Source organism: Sceloporus occidentalis, unplaced genomic scaffold (assembly GCF_023333645.1).
Source record: "Sceloporus occidentalis isolate IW3139 unplaced genomic scaffold, rSceOcc1.0.p SCAF_5, whole genome shotgun sequence".
NCBI lineage: Eukaryota > Metazoa > Chordata > Lepidosauria > Squamata > Phrynosomatidae > Sceloporus > Sceloporus occidentalis.
The window spans coordinates 36,224,247-36,244,619 of NW_028316985.1; the positions used below are offsets into that span (position 1 = coordinate 36,224,247).

Genomic DNA, 20,373 nt, shown 5'->3' on the forward strand with positions numbered 1-20,373 from the left:
TAGCATGGCATGTCAAGTTTCAAAGCTCATGCAGTTGGTGTACTCATGTTTAATTTTCTCTACATTACAGGAAAGAGCTGATTTTTCACAACTTGGGAAAAGTCTACCTATTTTCCCTTTATAAACAGTGAAAGGTATGCCGTAGCCTGCCTGTTCAAGAAAAGAAAGAAACAGTCTGAGAAACAGACAGAATCCACCACATGTCTTTTAGGTTTTGTTGTCATTGTTGTTTGTATTAGCATGTATGGGAGTGAAGAGTAGTTTGTGTCATATTTCCTAGACATAATGCCCAGATTCTCCTACAAAATAATGGATGTTCCATAACCAAACCAGTTTGGTGCATGATACCATATTCTGATAGTCAGAGAATTAGTCTTTGAATTGCACCCAAGAGTTTATAACATAAGATTAGAAGTTACTATTAATGATTTGATTCAAATCATTTCTCCCCAGAGTGCATTCAGATCTACACTCTCAAAAGTATTGAATAATTTGATGTCTGAGAAACAATCCAGTTCCTGGCTAATTCTGGTAGTAATGTTTTCAAAAGAGTCCAGGATTTAGGTACAAAGTGAAGACTTGCTATTTAGTCAAGTGTTCCTTTTCTGAGAATATTATAACATTGCAAGTCCTACTTTATATAAATACATTTATCCTTTCAAAAAACAGAGCACATGGTTGCATATGATTGTGTTTATATTTACAGCTTGCCCAACATGAGTAAACAGATAATAACTAAAACCTAAATACATTTGCTTATCGATTTAGAATATACCTATTAAACTAATGGCACTATTGCCTTGAGTTCTCATTGAGTCTGTCCTAGTTTGGACTAGTAATTGTACTGAGGCTTAAAAAAATAAGTCAGTTTATTTATTTTTTTAATTAAAGAAAAAGAATGGCAGACTGCCCCATGCAGCACCATACTTGGATGTGTCTGGAGTCTTGGAAGCTTGACTACCCTACGTTCTCCTACAAATGGACCTTGAGCTTGTTTGGAGGTTCTAGCAGGGGAGCGCAGCTATCGTATACCCTTGACCGAAGAACGGTACACTCCTTCTATCTGGGTTGGTCGTCCTCTTCCACCGAGCGCACAGCTTCAGGAGGGACGCACATGGAATGGTGAGGGAGGAAGGGGACCCCCGCCTAACCAGCCAGATCAGCTGAATCAACCCTGGCGATCGATGGGGTGACAGATGTCGCAGCCAGATCGTCCTCACATCCAAAACATAAGTCAGTTTAGAAAACAAGGCTGTAAATCTAGGACTGTTTCAAACTCACATACAAGAAATAAAAATTTCCATAGTTATCTTCCCACTGTGGGAAAAAAATTATCTGTGTGGTTTTCACCTGGTATTTGCATATTTCAGTATTTCAAGAAATTTTCTGGACAAAAGTGCACGTGGCTTTTGTTTTTGTGTAGAAAAACATGTTGGTTTTGTTTGCATAAACAATAGTGCAGACCAGAGGAGCTGTGCAAAAATTATGTTTTTGTGAAGAGAAACCACAGTTTTGCACAAAAATGTCTCTCTTTGGAAAAAGTATTTTTGTGCAAGAATGTAAATTTTGTTCAAGAAAAGTATTTCTGTACAGAATTATTTCCTCAAACACTTTGGAAAATGGAAATACCAGACAAAAACTGAAAAATTCTTCCTTCTCTGTGTTATTTTTCCTTTCTCCATTTTTGAGGTGGAAAATTAATAACACCAAAAATTGTTTCCATCCCTAGTGGAAAACAAGTCAAACTTCTCTGGATCAGAAATTTTCACATTAACAGCCTCTTAATTATGAAGCCAGAAGGCATCTTCTCTTACTTCATAATTGCCATAACCTAGCTCTTCTTTGTTCTCTTCTTTCACTGTCGCATTTACTTTTGATATACACAACTGAAGAAGAAGCATGGTGCTTTCACAATTACTTTTTGATTTATTCCCATGATTCATAGGGATAGGAGAGTAGGAAATAAATGTTGTTGTTGTTGTTGTTGTTGTTGTTACAAGTGGGAAAGTAATCTTCAAATTGATAAATGATGAACCTTTATTGGAAGTGATTTCTTGTGTAAGCATCCCTAGATGCCTGCTGAAGTTTATTCATGGGAGTGCATCTAGAAATTTTAAGTGGGCAATCCATTTTGTTGTAGCATTTCAGTGAACATTTGCCCATGAAAACACTGAAGAAAGCTATTTCACAAGACATGAAATATCCTAGATAGGTTTAAAGAGTCAGTGTTATTAAGCCTGTCGGTATTAACGCAGAAGTCCCACTCTGTCCAAAGAAGCTTACTTTCAAATAATTGGGTCTGAGGTTACAGCCTGACTGTAAATTTTCCCATGAATCTGCCCCATTTGAAACTTCTTGCAGATTCCCTAGGACATCAATTCTCAGCATAATGCCACCAGATGTGTTTGTCTTACACTGATCCTATGTAAGTTATTCTATGGAAGCAACTGGACATTTTTATCCAGTGTGGAAATCCACATTCAGTTGCAGTTTGCAGAAGCAGGATTGCACATGCACTGCCATTGTGCAAGTGGTGCCATCTCACATAGCACATGCAAAATTTTATTGTGCATCGCAATTGTACATTTCACATTTGTTTGCACATCTGGTTGCATAGTGTGGCAGTTCACTAATTACCAGGTACCTGAGTGTGTGCAAAGTTACACTCTCATCTCTTGATGCAGAATTTCAGCCAGTCTTGGCTCCTGCTTTCTAATGGGACATATAAATAACCAAATGTCAACAGTGATAAGTCGGGAAAACACTGATGATATTTTTTTATTATTATTAGTTCTGCACATCCCTGCAAATAACTAAATTAGGGGACTTTCAGTTGGCTGTAACAAACTGTACAAAAATGAATATGAATCAGTTTTATACTGTTAGTGAAAATCAAGTCCCTTGAGTGAAATGTTAATAATTAGTTATGTATATAAATACACAATTGCCACTGGTATTATATGAACAGTTTGGGGCATGTCTTCATTTTGGACATGTCTTGGGTTTCATAGATCTTAAAGAAAGGAGGTGGTGGGAAAGAAATTGCTCATCAAAAAATTCCAGATGTTTTCATGAGAAATAGCATCCATACCTGTGCAGAAACACCTGTATGTGTAAATGTCCTAATCTTTCATCATACCCAATTTGATGCACTCTTCTGAGCTCACAGGTGCCTTCATTCTCAGGTGCAAGAGCAGAACTACACAGGAAAATGAGACGAAGTGTAAAGTGCAACTTGATGTGGCTAATTACTTGACAGTGGGCATAAAAAGGGGATTAACTGGTGCCTCAAGGGATTGCCACTGAAAACTAATCTTATCTTTCTTTCTCCCTTTCCCAGCCATCTGAAGTAATGAACTAGTTATAAATAGCTAATTAATCAATTATATGGTGGCCTACATGCAATGTCTTGTAACTTGAAATTCCCTGAACCTGTGCAATAGGAAGTCTCAGTGGAGACATGGAAGCAGGTGTGATAGAAGTAGTGGGATTAGCAATGTTATTGATGCTATGAAAGATGCACAGAATGAATGTGTCCATGGAAAACATAAGGAGTACAATTGATTTAATAAAGGGTGTTATCTGTCTTGATATCCATTGGTCAGTACCTTGGCTGGGCAAAGTAAAGGATCAAGGGATGAAAAAATCCATGCACAAAAAGAGGATAGCACCAAATTAATCAAATTAAAGAAATAAACGGTAATGTTTAACGACAAAATTCAATGTCTTTTCAACCTAAAATCTTCTCTTCATCACAGGGCATTTATATGTTAAAGAAAGACATTCTAGAATGTAACTGTATTTCTTACAAAATGTCTGTCTGAATTATTTTCGTTAAACTATACCCTTGATGAAGAATGAATTTTAGCTAAATTTAAAAATTCAATTTTCATATTATTCCTTTTTTTTCAGTGTGGGGTTTGTAACATCTTTGAATTTTGACATTTTAAAATTAAGGAAATTAATTACAATTGCAGTTCCAGAGTGTGAGTTCCTTGTATTCACAAAAAGTTAATTTTGATATTGTATGCACATTAGAATAAGAACAGGTAGAGTATGATAAGTCAAGGTTAAATTCATCATTAGCCTATGTGCATTACTGCACCTCTGGCTCAAGGCTACAAATCTGTAAAGAGTTTTCGATTTTGGTTACCTCCATCCATTTTTTCATCCAGAATTTCTTCCTGTAACATCTCCTTCCTTTTCCCACTCTTTGTCTTTGCTACCCCCTTTCCCTTTTTCTTTCTCCATCACAATTCCTACTCCTACATTGTGATCTATCCTTAATTCCATCCTTCTTGGCCCTGGTCCTTCTTTCAGGCATGCGTATCCTGGTGAATCTGCTCTTGGACACTCTGCCCATGTTGGGGAATGTTCTGCTTCTCTGCTTCTTCGTCTTCTTCATCTTTGGCATCATTGGAGTGCAGCTATGGGCTGGTCTACTGAGAAACCGCTGTTTCATGGATGAGAACCTGACCATGTGAGTGACAGGGAGATGATTCTTTCATCCCTCTTTCCTCTTGTAAATTTTTCTTCTTCCTTTGATTCTTTTGTCTGTTACTGTTACCAAGCGGCTGCCATTTCACTCTGACTTTCCCCAAACTCCCACTCCTTTGTGTACAATTCTGAAATATATTGCTTGTCTTTGGAGAGGACTTAGAAGAATATGAACGTCACTGTATAGTATTATATGTGATGTCAGTAAGGAAATCTAAAAACTGTCACAGAATCATAGAGATGATGACTTGCTCAGAGCAGTAAACTCAGAGTTAAAGCATCAGCAGATTGTGGTTAATATATATAAACCGTCCAGGTCATAATTTATATGAAATAGACTGAAGTCCATGAAACGTATGCTAGAAATTTCTTCCTCTTAGTTAGTCTCAAAGATGCTATAGGATTCATTTATATATTTTTAAAAAATTGGTAGGTTGAATTTTGGCTGGAGAGACCTGAGATTGCATAAGAGAGGGAATGAGAGGGACATAGTATGCTCTCAGGCAGTGTAAGATCACCAGTTTAATATTTTTCAGAGTTTCTTTCCCCAGCAATAGGGAAAAATAGATCTCAGAGTCAACACATTGGTTCTGACCGGTTTCATCCACATGAAGAGAAAGACATTTGCAAAGCTAATGCATCTTAATGGCTCATTCGAGACCAAGCTACCCTTAAATTTTTTGCACTAACCTACCTTGAAATACTAGTTCACAACAACATATTATTACTGGGGAAATATTCCACCCCCACCCAATTCTCAGGACTGTAGAGAAGCCTGAGGAGGTGGCAGATAATGTCATTGCTTCTGTTAATCAAAATATCCCAGTGCTTTAGCCACAGCCAAGCCTTTCTAATCCTCCTGCTCTGGGATTTCAAACAGTATGTGTATTGCTTAGGGTAGGGATATGTAGTTTGACAGTTATTGCTCAGCCTCAGGGCCATTTCACATAGGTGCTGCAGCTGATCTTGACTCCCTAATGAGGATGCCTTTATGGGTAAATTAAAAAAAAAACATATGCATGTATGTTTCTAGTAAAGCCCTAGGAAGGCAGTTTGTATATGTAATTAAAGAACGTATGTTTGTTGCATTCACATTGCATTTTCAGGTGCTCGCTTGAACCATCTTTAGAGTATATCTGAAAAATATAGATTATTGAACCCAGGAATCTTGGCGGGAGAGACGTGGGATCTAATTGACAAAAACGGATGTTATCACATTTACCCGTGTCTGGGCTGTAGACAGCCCGTATCCATTCAGACAGCCCGTCTGCAACCCGGACCTCTCCTACGGCTTTTTCATGGACACGTTTTTTCCATTCATGAAAAAGCCATGGGGGACGTGAATATAGGCTGCCTACAGCCCGGACATGTGATCACATCTGTTTTTGTCTTTTAGATCCCGTGTCTCTCCTGCCAGGATTCCTGGATGCGATAATTTCCATAGTGAGTGAAGCAGTCCATGAACCTGTACTTGTGTTACAGCAGGGGAACTTGTGGTTTAAAATTGTAATGTAATAACTAATGACCTTTCCTGTCAGTGTGCTATGCCAGTGTCAGGAGGAAAAGGGCTGTGGGTGATGTGGCCAGGAAGGAAGGAAGGAAGGAAGGAAGGAAGGAAGGATTTCTTATTGGAGAAATAAGCTGCTCAAAGCCAGCAGATTGTATCTGCCTCCTCCTGGCAGCTCTGTGTGATCCTGGAAAAAGTGAGACTGTCCCAATTCTGTTTTCAGTTTGTTTGTTCAGTATTTATTTATTTAATCTTTTTTTTAAAATTTAAAGTTAACACTTTTATAGTATCACATTAACTTCATAGTTATATCAAATTGGTTACAGTTTACATTTGTTACAATTATCCCCTATATTTCACGAATCTTGATTTCCCTGAGATAACTTCTATGGTTTTATGTTTGGATTCAGTATTATGGAAAGCAATACTGTCAGATGTTAGGAAATAAGCACATTAAATGATTCTGTATACTGGCACACCACCAGATTTCCCAGTTGCTCCATGAGGCATTATCTGCTGTCTGCTGTAGTTCAAACTGTGGGGAAAGTATACGGCCTGAGGGAGAAAACTTGGTCAAACTAATCTTACTGTGGCCTTTTTCTCAAGAGCTTTTTCCCATTGTGCACATGGGGGGGGGGATTTTACTCAGGGGTAAAATGCTCAGTCCAGATCATCTTCCAAATTGTAGTTTGGGTCAGTACCCCCTCCTTCCTGTCTCTTCCTGTCTCCCCCTTTCTTTCCTGTTTGGCAATGACTGCAGTTTGCTATGACATCTAATTTTGCAAACCATTTGCCTTCCAAATGAGAATTAATAAGATCTATTCAGCAATGCATACAGAGGGTAAGACCAAAGATGGACATGCTGGTTCTGCCCTCAGCATCCCCACAGATATCAGTTCTACTACCTGTACTTTCTGCACTGTGTATGGAGGTCTGACGGGGAGATTCTTCACTCAGCTCAGTGTCACCATCAGAGCTGCCAATCACTCAGATGATACTAAATGTGTGCAGCAGAATGCATGAAAGAATTTCTCTTCACACCTTCCTACTCATCATGGAAGATCAAAGAAGAACTGACAGGAAGGAGTTTTAGGAGCAGGCCCACGGTGTACAGCCCTGCTTCATACCCACATATTCTTTGAGTGGGGCAATAAATACTGTTGCTCTACAGTTTTCTAATCCCGGTCAAAATCTAACCCTAATTTACTGAGCTGCCAATGAGAGAACATTGTGATTGCTGCTAAATTGGGAATGGGGAGGGGCAGGTAAACCTTAGTTTATATCCTTTGAAACTGGGTCTTGAAAAGGATCCTGAAAATGGCTTAATAAGCACTGTCCTTTCCCTCTGCTGTTGTAATAGATGGTTGGGAAGCTATTGTGCTCAAGTAGTTCTCCTCCACAGATATTATTAACTCTAATGTTTGCCATAGCCATTTCATTAGAGTGTTCTTTCTGTTCTCTCAGACAAGGTAACATCACTCTTCCTCCCTATTATCAACCTGAGGAAGACGACGAAATGCCCTTCATCTGTTCGCTGTCAGGAGATAATGGCATCATGGGTTGTCATGAGATTCCCCCATTGAAAGAGCGGGGCCATGAGTGCTGTTTGGACAAAGATGACTATTTCTACTACACCTCTGTCAGACAGGAGTTCAATGTCAGTGGAATGTGTGTCAACTGGAATAAGTATTACAATGAATGCCGGACAGGCAACGCCAATCCACACAAAGGGGCTATCAACTTTGACAATATCGGCTATGCATGGATTGTTATATTTCAGGTAATCTGAGCTGGAATGTCTAAGACCCAATGCTAATTCTGTACAGGAGGTTGCCCAGCATCTTTTCAGTAGTGATTTACCACTTCTTTGCTGAAACATCACGATGTGTTCTTGCACATGTTGTGTTACTCATGGGATGATGTCACAGCTATCATGCTTGCAAGCAAGTTTTGTGGCAGGTGCTGCTCATGGCTCATTCTGAAAAAGGTAAGTGATGATTTCCTGATGTAGAAAACATGGTCATAGATACATTAGAGGTCAGATACTAGATCAGGCAAACAAGAGCCAAAGGCCAAAATATCATCAGAATATGAGTTAGTGGTCTTGAATACTGGGTTGAGCAGCAAAGATCCAGAGGACTAAAGATAGGAAGATAGTCACAAACAAGCTAGTAGTTAGGCAAAAGAAAGGCTAAGTGGGGAGTCTTTGCTTTTACTCCCATTGATGAATTACTTGGACCAAAGCACACGGCTTGAAGCAAAAATTAGGTACAGCCTGCCAAATCCCTATTGTTTCCTTGATGGATCAAACAGTTGCAGTTCTAATTCTGCCTACCAACGGAATGATACTACAGCAATGTGGCTGATAATTCCCTTAATTAATTGAGAGCTGTCCCAGTGATTCAGGAACTTATGTGCCTTGTCTCATCTTCTAGAATTTCTGGTTCAGGTGTCCTAGCACCTTACAAAACAATTGCACCTCCTCTCCTTTGGTGAGAGGAGGAATCCACACAAAATGGGGTTGTGTTCCTCACCGCACAGAAAGAAACAGAGAAAATCGTTTGATCAAACCAGATGACTATATATGAGTTTTCTGCTCTCCATGCTAGTTTCATTCTCTTCCTTAGCCCAGACTAGAGCTCTTTTTCTTAGCTACCTTGTAATCTAACCTTGTTAAATCTGGGTCTTAGTATTTCTGCTGTTTACTTAGTTGTCTTGCCACTACGTTTTATTGTGTTATTCTTCTTCATTTTTTTTAAATATAAAATTCCTTTCCAGCATCCTTCTTGTATCTTCCACATCATTCTTTTGTTGCTCTAAGTACAGAGCTGAGGTTCCTGGCAAGGAGAAAAAGAAGAGAATGGGTTCAATTATGATTGAACAACCCAACACACAAGGCAACCTTCTGACCTAAAGCACTTTCCGTTCACACTGAAAGATAATCAGCAAATGGCAAAGGAAGAAGCTGACCATTTGACACCACTAGCAGCTTTTTTTGTGTCTGTGGTGGAGCTGTTAGGAAAGGGAGATGCCTCCTATTATTCTAGATTTACTGGGCAGTAGAAATGGTGATGATGACTTGGAGCCCATGCTAGAAGCGTTTCTAGCACTAGTCAGACTGGAGCCAATGTTAACACTGGAATAGAAGACTTTTAAAAGCAGTGAATGTCCTGGGAGGGGGGGGGGGAAGCATGAGATATAAGATAGCTCCCCATGCTGTTTGTTTATTTATTGAATTTGTATCCTGCCTCTCTCCCAAGATGGGATTCAAGGCTGCTTACCATAATTTTAAAAAGATTTTTTTTTAATGATTAAGATTTAAAATAATTTTTAAATATTAAGATTTATCACTCTAAATCCTTGCATAGAGTGGTTACTGAATTGCCAGCCATTTTTGAACAGTCAGCTTCCTTTTGGCTTCCATTTTTGAGTCTGAGATAAATGGCTCACTTTTCCATTTTGAAGTTTTGCTTCTCAAATGCTCTCTTGTACAGCAGCCATTTCCCCTCTGATTTAAGAGCAACAATAGCAACAATCTGAGACAGTTGTTGTGGACAGAAATTGATTAAAACCAAGGTAGCTCAGCTAGTTCTACCATCTTGCAAGTCTTCCCAACTGACTGATTAACCTACTCACATTTAGTAAGCTATCATTTATCACAAGCATGGGTAGGTCAGCCACAACAACACTTTGTGCAGCTGCAGCAGGAGCAGCATTTACAGATTCATCTCATTCTGGTTCCACCTCATAAGTGTGTCAAATTTTTAGTTCAAGACTAGCTTATATACACTATCACTACCAGGTCAGGGTCTTTTGGCTTAGCATCTGCATCTCTTTTTATAAACTAATGATGTCATTAGTTAACCCATCCAAAGCTATTGGGGATACATTATATCCAGAGGCATCATCACAAGGGGAGTGTGGGAGGTACAAGCTGCACCAGGTGACCCCTTAAAGGGGGATGAACACCTAGTAGAGTGGTCACTCCCATCTGCCCTACACCTCCCTGGCTCTCCCACTTTGCCAACCAAGGTGTCTCTGCAGTCCATTGGCCACAGCTGTTGCCAACCAGAAGTCCTTTCCAGTCTGATAGGGCTGCTAGCTAAGTGGGAAAAGGAGGCTCCAGCCAGCAGCCTCACCAGACTCAGAAAGGGATGCCAGGCAGTGGCAGTACCCTACCCCCATCAATAGCTGCTGGTGGGAAAGGGCTACCTTACAGGTCTTCCAGCCTTCTGGAGTGGGCTGCCTTCTGGGTCTGGTGGGGCTGTTGGCTGAGAGGAAAGGGGAAGTGACTCCTTTACCCACTCAGTCAGCAGACCCAGCAGGTCTGGAAGGGGCTGATGGGTGGCCGAGAGGTCCTAGTGTTTGAAGGGGGCAGCAAGAATGTGTAAAGCAGCCTAAGGTGACAGCATGAGTTACCACACTGTTGTACCTTTGTGATTACCTTAGCTGCCCACTGCCTATAGGATACTGCCTGTGTTTTTTCTGAATGGTACTCTCTTCAAGGTCTCTTCCTACTGGCAAAGTCATGCAGTCCTTCAAACTACTGTTCATTTTCACATAATTTAGTTTTTGTAAACACCTCCATCTCACCATTACTGTTGCTACATTGTTCCTTGCCTTCTCCATGATCACTTCTTTGCCATTTTTTCCATTTCTGCATTCTCTCTTAATCACATCTTATTTTGCAAGAGCTATAGTTGCATTTGTTGCCTTTAATGCATCACTTCCTGAGATTTGCAGGGCAGCAGCCTGAAGCACCCCTTTTACATGTATCAGACACTATGAAATCGATAGATTAAAGTCAGCAAAGGCTGCTTTTAGCAGAAGGGTGCTCCTGTAGGTGATTGACCACTAAAGTGCTGCAACTCCTGTTCTTATCGTATTTGGAGACTTCAAGAGTATACCCCACCTTGGGATAATAGGAGTGTGGGGCTTCAGTATCTTTCTTGTTGCAACTTTTTTTTTAATCTAATTTTAAGCAATTGTTTTTAAAGTTCTTGTCATTCAGCATGCCTTTAGGACAGAGTGAAACAGAAATTCATTTTAATTCCAGTGACAACCTGATATTTTGAATATGTGTGTTGTTAGTCATCACAAACTGTTACGTCTTATCACCTTAAATATTTACTCAGTAAAAGGGTGAATATAAGCCTATTGTGGAAAATCAACTGTCATGATTATCATTCATATTTGCCATCCAGCACCTCTATCACTTAAATTGAAAGTCTAAATTCATTCATTTGAATCCAAATATGAGGATGTTGAAATATAATTTGTGACACTTTTGATGATTAAATGGCTTCAGTTCTTAATGGTTTTTCAGTTAAAAGATCTGAAAAGTATTAGAAAGAATTACTACTATGCACATAATTATTTGCCTTTCTATCTCCTTAGTTTACATATCTAGTTAAAACATTTTCCTCTTGACTTTCAGTAAATAGTACTATAGACCTGGGAATGCCCCCTAAATCATGTAATTATCCCCTTTCATGTCTGAAGAAATCTAGAATTTAAAAGCATGACTGACTTAACTTTAAGCATTCTCCACTGATTTAACTGGAGGGCACAAGCACATACTTAAATATCACCTACTGAAATTAGTTGGACTTGTTTCGAAGGGCTTAACGTTGATTGGAATGATTGATATGTTTCCCACATCAGCAAATCTACCCACCCTTCCATTCATGTGATAGGTCAGGTTTGGTAAGACTATTGTTACTTTAGTGATCTATCAGGACTTAATAAATTAATTGATTTTTCACTTTTGTGAGGGATTGTTTGTTGACAAAATAAAACATCTTAGAATAGAATTGTCATTCTACCTCATTATCTTTCTTTAATTACTAATATTTTCCCTTTTTTCTTATCCTCTCCTTGCAGGTGATCACTCTGGAAGGGTGGGTGGAGATTATGTACTATGTGATGGATGCTCATTCATTCTACAACTTCATCTACTTCATCTTGCTGATCATTGTAAGTACAATTGCCCTTTCACTTAAGTAATTCAGATCCAAGTACCAGACAAATTGGGAGCCTGACAGGTGGCACATATTCATCTAAAACATATTCTAGAAAGCAAAAATATATTATTTTAGAAAGCATACCCAGGGGTAGCCATGGTGGCCATGCAGCAAAGTACCATAACATCCAAAATCCACAAACTAGTGATACCTTTATTGATCAGCCAAAATACTCAAAATGCCTATGTAGGCCTATGACGTCAACATAATCATTTTTTCTTTCTTTCTCCTGTTTGATTTTTAACATCTTTGCCTGATGAAGAAGCCAGTAATAAATAAATAATAAATAAATAAACTTTATTCTTATCCCCCACCTTTCTGCTGCAGCAATCAAGGTGGCTTACATGACTAGAATATGTTGTAATAATACATACTCTCAATAAATAAATTGACCCGCCTCCTTTAAAATAGGATTAAATACAATACAGTTTAAAAATTCAACCTGTTAAAATGATAGCAATTTTCTATTAGAAGCAGTGGTTACATAAAGTAGGGAGAGCCCATAAATTAGATTGAACGATTCTGGGAAAGCCTGCTGGAAGAGATCTGTCTTGGCAGCTTTTTTGAAGCTGTCTAGGCTGGTTATTTGACGGATCTCCTCCAGCAAAGTGTTCCATAGTCTGGGAGTGGCAGCGGAGAACATCCTCTGGGAGGTTGCCATTAGTCCGGCTTTTATAGGTTGCAATAAATTCCTCCAGAAGACCTGAGGGTGCAGGGCAGATTGTACGGAAGTAGGTGATCCTTTATATAGGTTGGACCCAAGCCATGTAGGGCTTGTACTGCGCCTGGAACCCAATAGGCAGCCAGTGAAGAGATTCCAGAATAGGTGTAATATGATCACTTCTAGTTTTACCAGTGATCAGCCTGGCTGCCATGTTTTGTACTAACTGTAGTTTCCGGAATAGGTACAAGGGTAGTTCTATGTAGAGTGCTTTGCAGAAATCGAGTTGTGAGGTTACCAGTGCATGCACTACAGTTTCTAGGTCCCTTACTTCTAGGGAGCAACTGGTGTATCAGCTGGATCTGATAACAGGCATTCCTGTCTGTCTCATTCACCTGATTTATCATGTGAAGTGATGGGTCTAGGAGCACTCCCAGACTGCGAACACAGTCCTTAAAGTAAGTACAGTTGCCCCTTCCCTTACGTGGGGGATCCGTTCCGGACCCCACCGCATAAGGGAAATACCGTGTAAAGTCAAGCCCCATTAGAAACAATGGGGCTCGTTCCTGCGGAGTGCACCCAGCATGTGCCCCATTTGTTTCTTCCGGGGCACAGGAGAAGCGTTTCCACTGCGGCTCCCAGTTTGAGTCAGTTTTTCCTCATCCAGTCCATTACTGCTTCAAGACATTAATTGAGGAGAGAAATAACATCTGTCGTCATGGTTGCTGACCGAGACATGGAGAAATATATTTGGGTGTCATCAGCATACTGATAACACCCTGCCCCATGTTTACGGATGATTTCCCCCAGCAGCTTCATATAAATATTGAATAGCATCGGGGACAGGATGGTGCCCTGAGGGATGCCACAATTAAGCTCTGATTTTGAGGAGCAACAATCTCTGAGCATCACCCTCTGGAATCTGCCTGAGAGGAAGAAACAGAACTACTGTAATGCAGTGCCTCCAATTCCTAACTCTCTCAGGTGTTCCAAGAGGATGTCATGATCTATTGTGTCAAAGGCCGCTGAGAGGTCTAGAAGCACCAACAATGTCACGCTTCCTGTGTCGATGCCTAGACGAAGGTCATCAGCCAGAGCAACCATGGAAATCTCCACCCCATATCCCATCCTAAAGCTGGCTTGAAATGGATCTAGGTAATCACTTTCATCCAAGATCACTTGGAGTTGAACGGTGACGGCTCATTCGATCACCTTGCTCAAAAATGGCAGATGTGATACAGACCTATAGCTTTTCAGATCCAGGGGGTCCAGGGAAGGCTTTTTCAGGAGCGGCCTAACGACCGCTTCCTTTAAACATGTTGGAACATATCCTTACCTAAGGGATGTATTGATGACATTTTTGAGAAATGCCATCAAGGCATCCCCCCTCTGGATGGCCAGCCATGATGGGCAGAGATCGAGGGGGCACGTCTTCTTCTTCACTTTTCCAAGGATCTTGTCCACATTATCGGTACTCACTGACTCGAAACAATCCAGTTTAATCTCAAAACGGGTTTACTGGACACCTCATCATTCAATTCTGCTGTAATCTTGGTGTCCAAATTGGCTTTTATTTGAGAAATTTTATCTGCAAAGTAGTTGTTAAAAGTGTCACAGCATGGTTGTTGTCAGGTTAAGTAGAGGGTTCTGCACAGGTGGAGTTTGTGTCAGTCCCCTTACCACCCTAAACAATTCTGCCAGACGTGACTCTGCAGAAGCAAAGTAGAGCTTCAAAAGTTTGTATCACATATATTGTGCACTTTTGTTAGCCAGTAAAGATATTGCTGTTTTGTGGATTTTTGATGTTATTGTACATTAATGTTATTTTAGGTTATTCTAAAATACATCAATCCATTGCTGGATATTATTTGCTTCTAAATAGGAAAATCATTCTAGTAAAGTTCATAGATAAAATCTGACTTTCTCATTTTAGACTTCGATTCTTCAGATTTACAAAAATCAATTTCCATAATTTCTTCTGCCATTTTCTTTACTTAAATGGTCATTCATAGTTGACCATATTTGACAAGTATCATACTCCTGTTATTATGTGCCTTCAAGTCGATGTCAACCTATAATGACCCTATTATAGGGTTTTCTTGACAGGTTTTGTTCAAAGGAGGTTTGCCATTGGCTTTTTCTGAGGCTATGATTTGCTCAAGGTTACCCAATGGATTTCCATAGCTGTGTGGGGATTTGAACCCTGGGCTTTTAAAGTCCTAGTCCAGTACTTGAACCACTACACTGCACTGGCTCTCCATACAAAACTGTCTCTCTCTATCTACCTGGTATACCCTACCCCCACAAATTATCATGTACATGACTTAAATAATTTACACATCTAAGTCAATCACTGCTAAACTGGTGTTCTCCAGGAGCATGGACTGTAGTTCCCATCATTCTCAGCTAGTGTGACCAATGCCAGTGCTGGTGGAACTGGTGGCATGACTTTGAATGTCAAGACACTGGTGGAGCAGTGCGCTGGAAATAGCTATCTAAATAGGCCCAACGCATGACTACTACTACTACTACTACTACACCTTATTATTGTTGTTATTTGTTATCATAGAAGTAATTTTCTTATTCACTTCTTCCTCTGGATCATGTTGGGGAACAACAGATTAAAATACAACAACACATGGATATATAATACCAGTTAGAAGCACATGACACCAGTTAAAAATACATAATAGTTTTAAAAAGCATAACATCAGTTAATAAAGCATAAATATTAAAAGCAATTGATTCATTATTTAAAAGTCATAATTTAAAAGTCATCTGGATGGTACAGAACATGGCGGGTGACAGAATAGTTATGATAAGAGATATAGGAGATTATCATTGCAAAAAGAGTACATCGAATTTGGTGACATTTTTGTGGTCCATTATTTTTTGTTCAATTAATTGAAAATAAAATGCACAAATGAGATCTTAATGAATTACTGACAATTGGAATCTGCACTGCACTCATTCCAGCTTTATCCATTCTGTCACATTCATTACTAGGAGATGTAGGTACTTAGTCTTCCCATGTTTCCAAACTACCGTCCACATGCATGAGTTAAGCAGCAGATTAAAAAGAAGCAATAAAGGCTAATGAAAAGAGGAAAGTGGGGAGTATTTTAAGTACAGAGTCACCATGGGATTGAAAAGCTTAATCAAGGGTGATGGATGAAAAGAATGTCCTTTTTCTGTGATCAACTGTTGCTGCTTTCCTCCTGAGAATAAGACAATTTTATTTGTATTGTATCTCAAAAAACGACATTCACTCTGTGACTTCAAGGACTTTATCACACAAGGCTTGAAAAGTGGAAGAAGGGGCTAAACAGGCCACCCCTTTCAGCACTGGATCGGGGCCATGGCAACTACATACTGTGGCCCTGATCTGGCATTTCTGCAGAACAAAAAGGAGCCGCAAAAAGCAGCAACACTTTCTGGTGCTCCTTTTGGAGTTGCATCATCTGTGGTTGGGTACACAGCATGATGGCAGTGTCAGGGCATGTGTCGTGTGGGTGCCACACCCCTACTCTGCCCTGAGGCTGGCGTATAATGCCAGTTTGTACAGACTGTAAGAGACCAGGGTTTGAATCCCAACTTGGCCATGGAAACCTACTGGGTGACCTTGGGCAAGTCACACTCTCTCAGCCTCAGAAAATGGCAATGGCAATCCCTCTCTGAAGAAACTTGCCAATATGAAATACTGTCTATGTGATATGTGTGTTGTGTGCCTTCAGGTTGTTTCCAACTTACGGAGATTCTAAGGTGAACATATCTATTGTGGGGGGTTTTTTTTGTTGTTGTTTTTTTGTCAAGATTTGTTCAGAGGAGGTTTACCATTGCCTTTTAGTGAGGCCGAGAGCATGTGACTTGCCCAAGGTTACCCAGTGGGTTTCATGGTTGAGTGGGAATTGAAACCTGACCTCCAGAGTCATAGTCCAGTGTTCAAATCACTATGCCATGCTGTCTCTGTAATAAGGATCAATCCTTGAAGTGTGATGTAGTGCTTTGTGCATTGAACTAAGACTCTGGCGATTAGGTTTCAAATCCCAGTTCAGTCATGGAACCCACTGGTTTACCTTGGGTAAGTCACACTCTCTCAGAGCTAAGATGAAGCAATGGCAGAATTCCTCTGAACATAGTTTTTTGTGAGTTTTTCAGGCTATGTGGCCATGTTCTAGAAGAGAAGAACTCTTCTAGAACATGGCCACATAGCTCGAAAAACCCACAAAAAACTATGGATACTGGCCATGAAAGCCTTCGACATCACAATCCTCTGAACAATTTTTGCCAGGAAAACCTCATGATAGGGCCATTCTGAGGGTTGGGTGACTTGTTAAAAACTTTTTTCTGTAACCTGGACTAAATGCACCCCCCAGGTAACACCACTGCTCTTTTCAGGTAGGCAGAATCAAATTGGCTGGGTATATTAGCACTATAGTTCAATACAACTGAAGGACATCACTAAGAATGGAGGAAATGAAGTAGAGGAAGGAGGATAGATGGATAAAAGTGAACACTATTTAAAACAGCTTTGAAAGACATTTTTTTAAAAAACAAACAAACACATCTACTTCTTTTGTTTTGAAACAGTCTATTATCCTGATACTAAAGCTGGCCAGACTGGCTTAGTTTATCAAAGGTGTTTCCATTTATTTGTCACTCGTGTCCTACATTCAGTTTAGGCTGTGTTTGAAGGTGTAGATAACCTTTTTTTGTCTCTGATAGTACACAAAAGGCTGACCAGGCAAATTGACTGAATAGACCTTTTACTGTTAATTGGAATGTAGCAACTGTTTCCCCTTCACTGCCACCATTTTACAGACATACTACAGCAGGAACCTGAATAACATCGTTGAAAGTCATCTTTGTAAGAAATCCTTCTTACTATTTAAATTAAGATTGGAGACACAGATATGTCTAGGCCAATACCAGCGTGAGAATGTTTTTTCTGAATATCATCAACTTCATCATGATTTCTTAGGCAGTTTTTAAAAAATCAAGGGGATACATTATAGGACGATATGAGAAATAAAAATATCAAAAATAAAACCAACAAATCTTGCCAATAGACTTACAACCTGAATGAACAGACCCACAAACAAGGGAGGGAGTAGGAGAAGACCATTAAGAAGAGAGAGACTGGATTAAAGCACCCAAGTTAATTGAACAGCTAATTCACAACTGTTTGGTATCATTGTTTACAATTGTGATACTATTGCCATGATTATAAATGTCCTCCCAGCCTAGCTTAACAGCCAGCAGCCACACTAAGAAGTTTATCGCACTGGGGTTAAAATGTTCCCCAGTGCTTTCTAATGTGCCCATGCGCGGGTACGCACAGAACGTGACAGGAATGCGATGGGGCCAAGAACCCCATTTTACCACACACTGGAACGCTGCCTTTGCTGCCGGGCATTCCAGTCGCATTCCCGTTGCGTTCCAGGGGACGCCATTTCTGAGAACGCTTTGAAACAGTTCTTAGAAATGGCGCCCCCTGGAATGCAACGGGAATGCGATTGGAATGCCTGGCGGCAAAGGCAGCATTCCAGTGTGCGGTAAAATGGGGTTCTTGGCCCCATCACGTTCCTGTCACGTTCTGTGCGCGCACGGGGGCATGTTAGAATGCACTGGGGAACCCCAGTGCGATAAATTTCTAAGTGACAGAGGACTGGTCTGCTGGTGATCAGGGTGTAGCAGAGGGCTGAAAACATCATCCTATTGTATTGTGATCACCAGCAGAACAGATATCTGTCACTCGGTGCAGCTAGTGGCTTAAGATTTGGGGAGCTGAATCAGGAGACAATACACAGTTGTGCATTTGTAACTATGTCTGTGATGTAGGATCTTGGCCTATATCTCAGTGTACTTCTTAAAGAGCAGGTAGAACTGGAAGAGTAAGTGGGACTGGAATTTAGCAAGAGAACTAAATCCTACTCTCCAGCATCCATCCTCACCCCAAAGTGCCTTTCCAAAGGTTGCATAATAGTGAAGGTAAAAATAAACATCCAGTATTCTCCTTCTTTCCGCCGCTGTCATGGAAAGCAGTTGAAAATCTTATCAAGGGGCCTATTTCCAAATTATGTTTTGTTCTTACAGTTGTGTATCAGTAACATCAGAGACCTGAGGAACATCCTTCTTTTAAAAAATGGTTATTATCAGCTGATTTGGAGACTGCTTGTCAGACAGTAGGGAGAGCTTCAGGTATCCAAATAAATAAGAACTAGATGTAATACTCTACATGAAGCAGCATTTCATTCATACCTTCTACTTTATTGTCTAATGTTTTCCCTGTTCACTTCTTTTTTAAAAAAAAAAATTGACTGTCTATATCTTCTCCACTGGTTCCTAGGTGGGCTCATTCTTCATGATCAACCTGTGCCTAGTGGTCATTGCTACACAGTTTTCAGAGACCAAGCAGCGAGAGCACCAGCTGATGCAAGAGCAGCGAGCGAGGTACCTGTCCTCTAGCACTGTGGCCAGCTACATGGAACCAGGAGACTGCTACGAAGAGATCTTTCAATATGTCTGTCACATTGTCCGCAAAGCCAAGCGCCGCACCCTTGGCTTCTACAACAGCCTGCAGGATCGACGTCTAGGCCGAACAGAGCCAAGCATTGCCAAGCGGAACATAAATGGGAAAGATCAAAGACAATACAGTAAGGATTGTGACGCTGGGCCAGTAGAATGAGGATAACAGGGAAGAATAATACAGTGAGTGGTTATTTTCACAGAGGGAGCCATGTTAGTCAGTCAAAGCATAAAAAGGAAAATAAGGGTGGGTGAGCAGAAGGAATTAATAGCATTTTTTAGTCTTATTTATTTCAACAGGATTTTCATAGATATTAATCCATTTCTTCACATGGACTGATGGAATACAGTATTACAGCTCAGCTATTTAAGTACAGTTACCTAGTTGTGGAGAGGGGATCAGAATATAATAAGATGCAGAAAGACATAAATTGTGACTCTGGCTTCAAAGGGAAGGATGAGATGATATAAGTAACTGATATTTCAGATTTCAAGGAACTGGTAAGAGCTTCTCCATGGTTCAGTGAACTTAAAACAAGGGGAAGTTGTATCAATCTATTTCTGGTCTGTTTCATCATCTACTTCCATTCTGGCCTTTTTTTCTGCCATTTTATTTAAAATGTATGAAAATTCATATTTAATTTCTACTAATTTCCCTCATAAAATACGTATGTTTGTATACAATTTTTTGAATTATGTCCCCCCTAATATACCCATTTTGCATGCATTTTTGAGCTAAGAATGGCATCACGCAATTCAAAGAAGTGTGCAATCTGAAATTCAATGTGCTCTGGTTTCTATATTAGAAATTAGGCTGGTTCACTTACAAATGTAGGTGAAACTATATTCTCCCTATCTCTGCTTTGAATACATGACCTCTGCTTATGCTAATAGGAGAAGACATTACCTAATAGACATGAACCAGAGGCAAGGCATTGGAGAACCTATCAGTAGAATCTTCTTGTTCATTAGTCAAGTTGAGCATGATCCCAAATTTAGCAGTTATAGAGGATTCTGGTTTCCAGACTTAGAAAAACAGCATATTTTGCAGCTTGGAATGCAAGAGAGAATGAAGCAGACAAGCAGAAACCAACAGGTTTTACTACTGAAGAAGAATTACTAACTATTTAAACTGAAGCAGCTTCCTGTTTCTTAAG

At 40.0% G+C, this 20,373-nt stretch overlaps 1 protein-coding gene across 5 annotated transcripts in view; it reads left to right on the forward strand.

Moving 5' to 3' along the window:
• Positions 1 to 20,373, forward strand: part of LOC149311955 (voltage-dependent T-type calcium channel subunit alpha-1I-like) — a 199,199-nt gene that overhangs the window by 65,725 nt on the left and 113,101 nt on the right. For all 5 annotated transcript variants that reach the window (XR_016281523.1, XR_016281524.1, XM_089528234.1 and 2 more), the window contains exons 4-7: positions 4,321 to 4,480; positions 7,469 to 7,784; positions 11,888 to 11,980; positions 19,038 to 19,344. Coding sequence is in view for 3 of the 5 variants with exons in the window: in XM_089528234.1 (XP_089384360.1) it covers positions 4,321 to 4,480; positions 7,469 to 7,784; positions 11,888 to 11,980; positions 19,038 to 19,344 (876 nt within the window). In the remaining 2 variants the exon portion in view is untranslated. The remainder of the gene's footprint in view (positions 1 to 4,320; positions 4,481 to 7,468; positions 7,785 to 11,887; positions 11,981 to 19,037; positions 19,345 to 20,373) is intronic.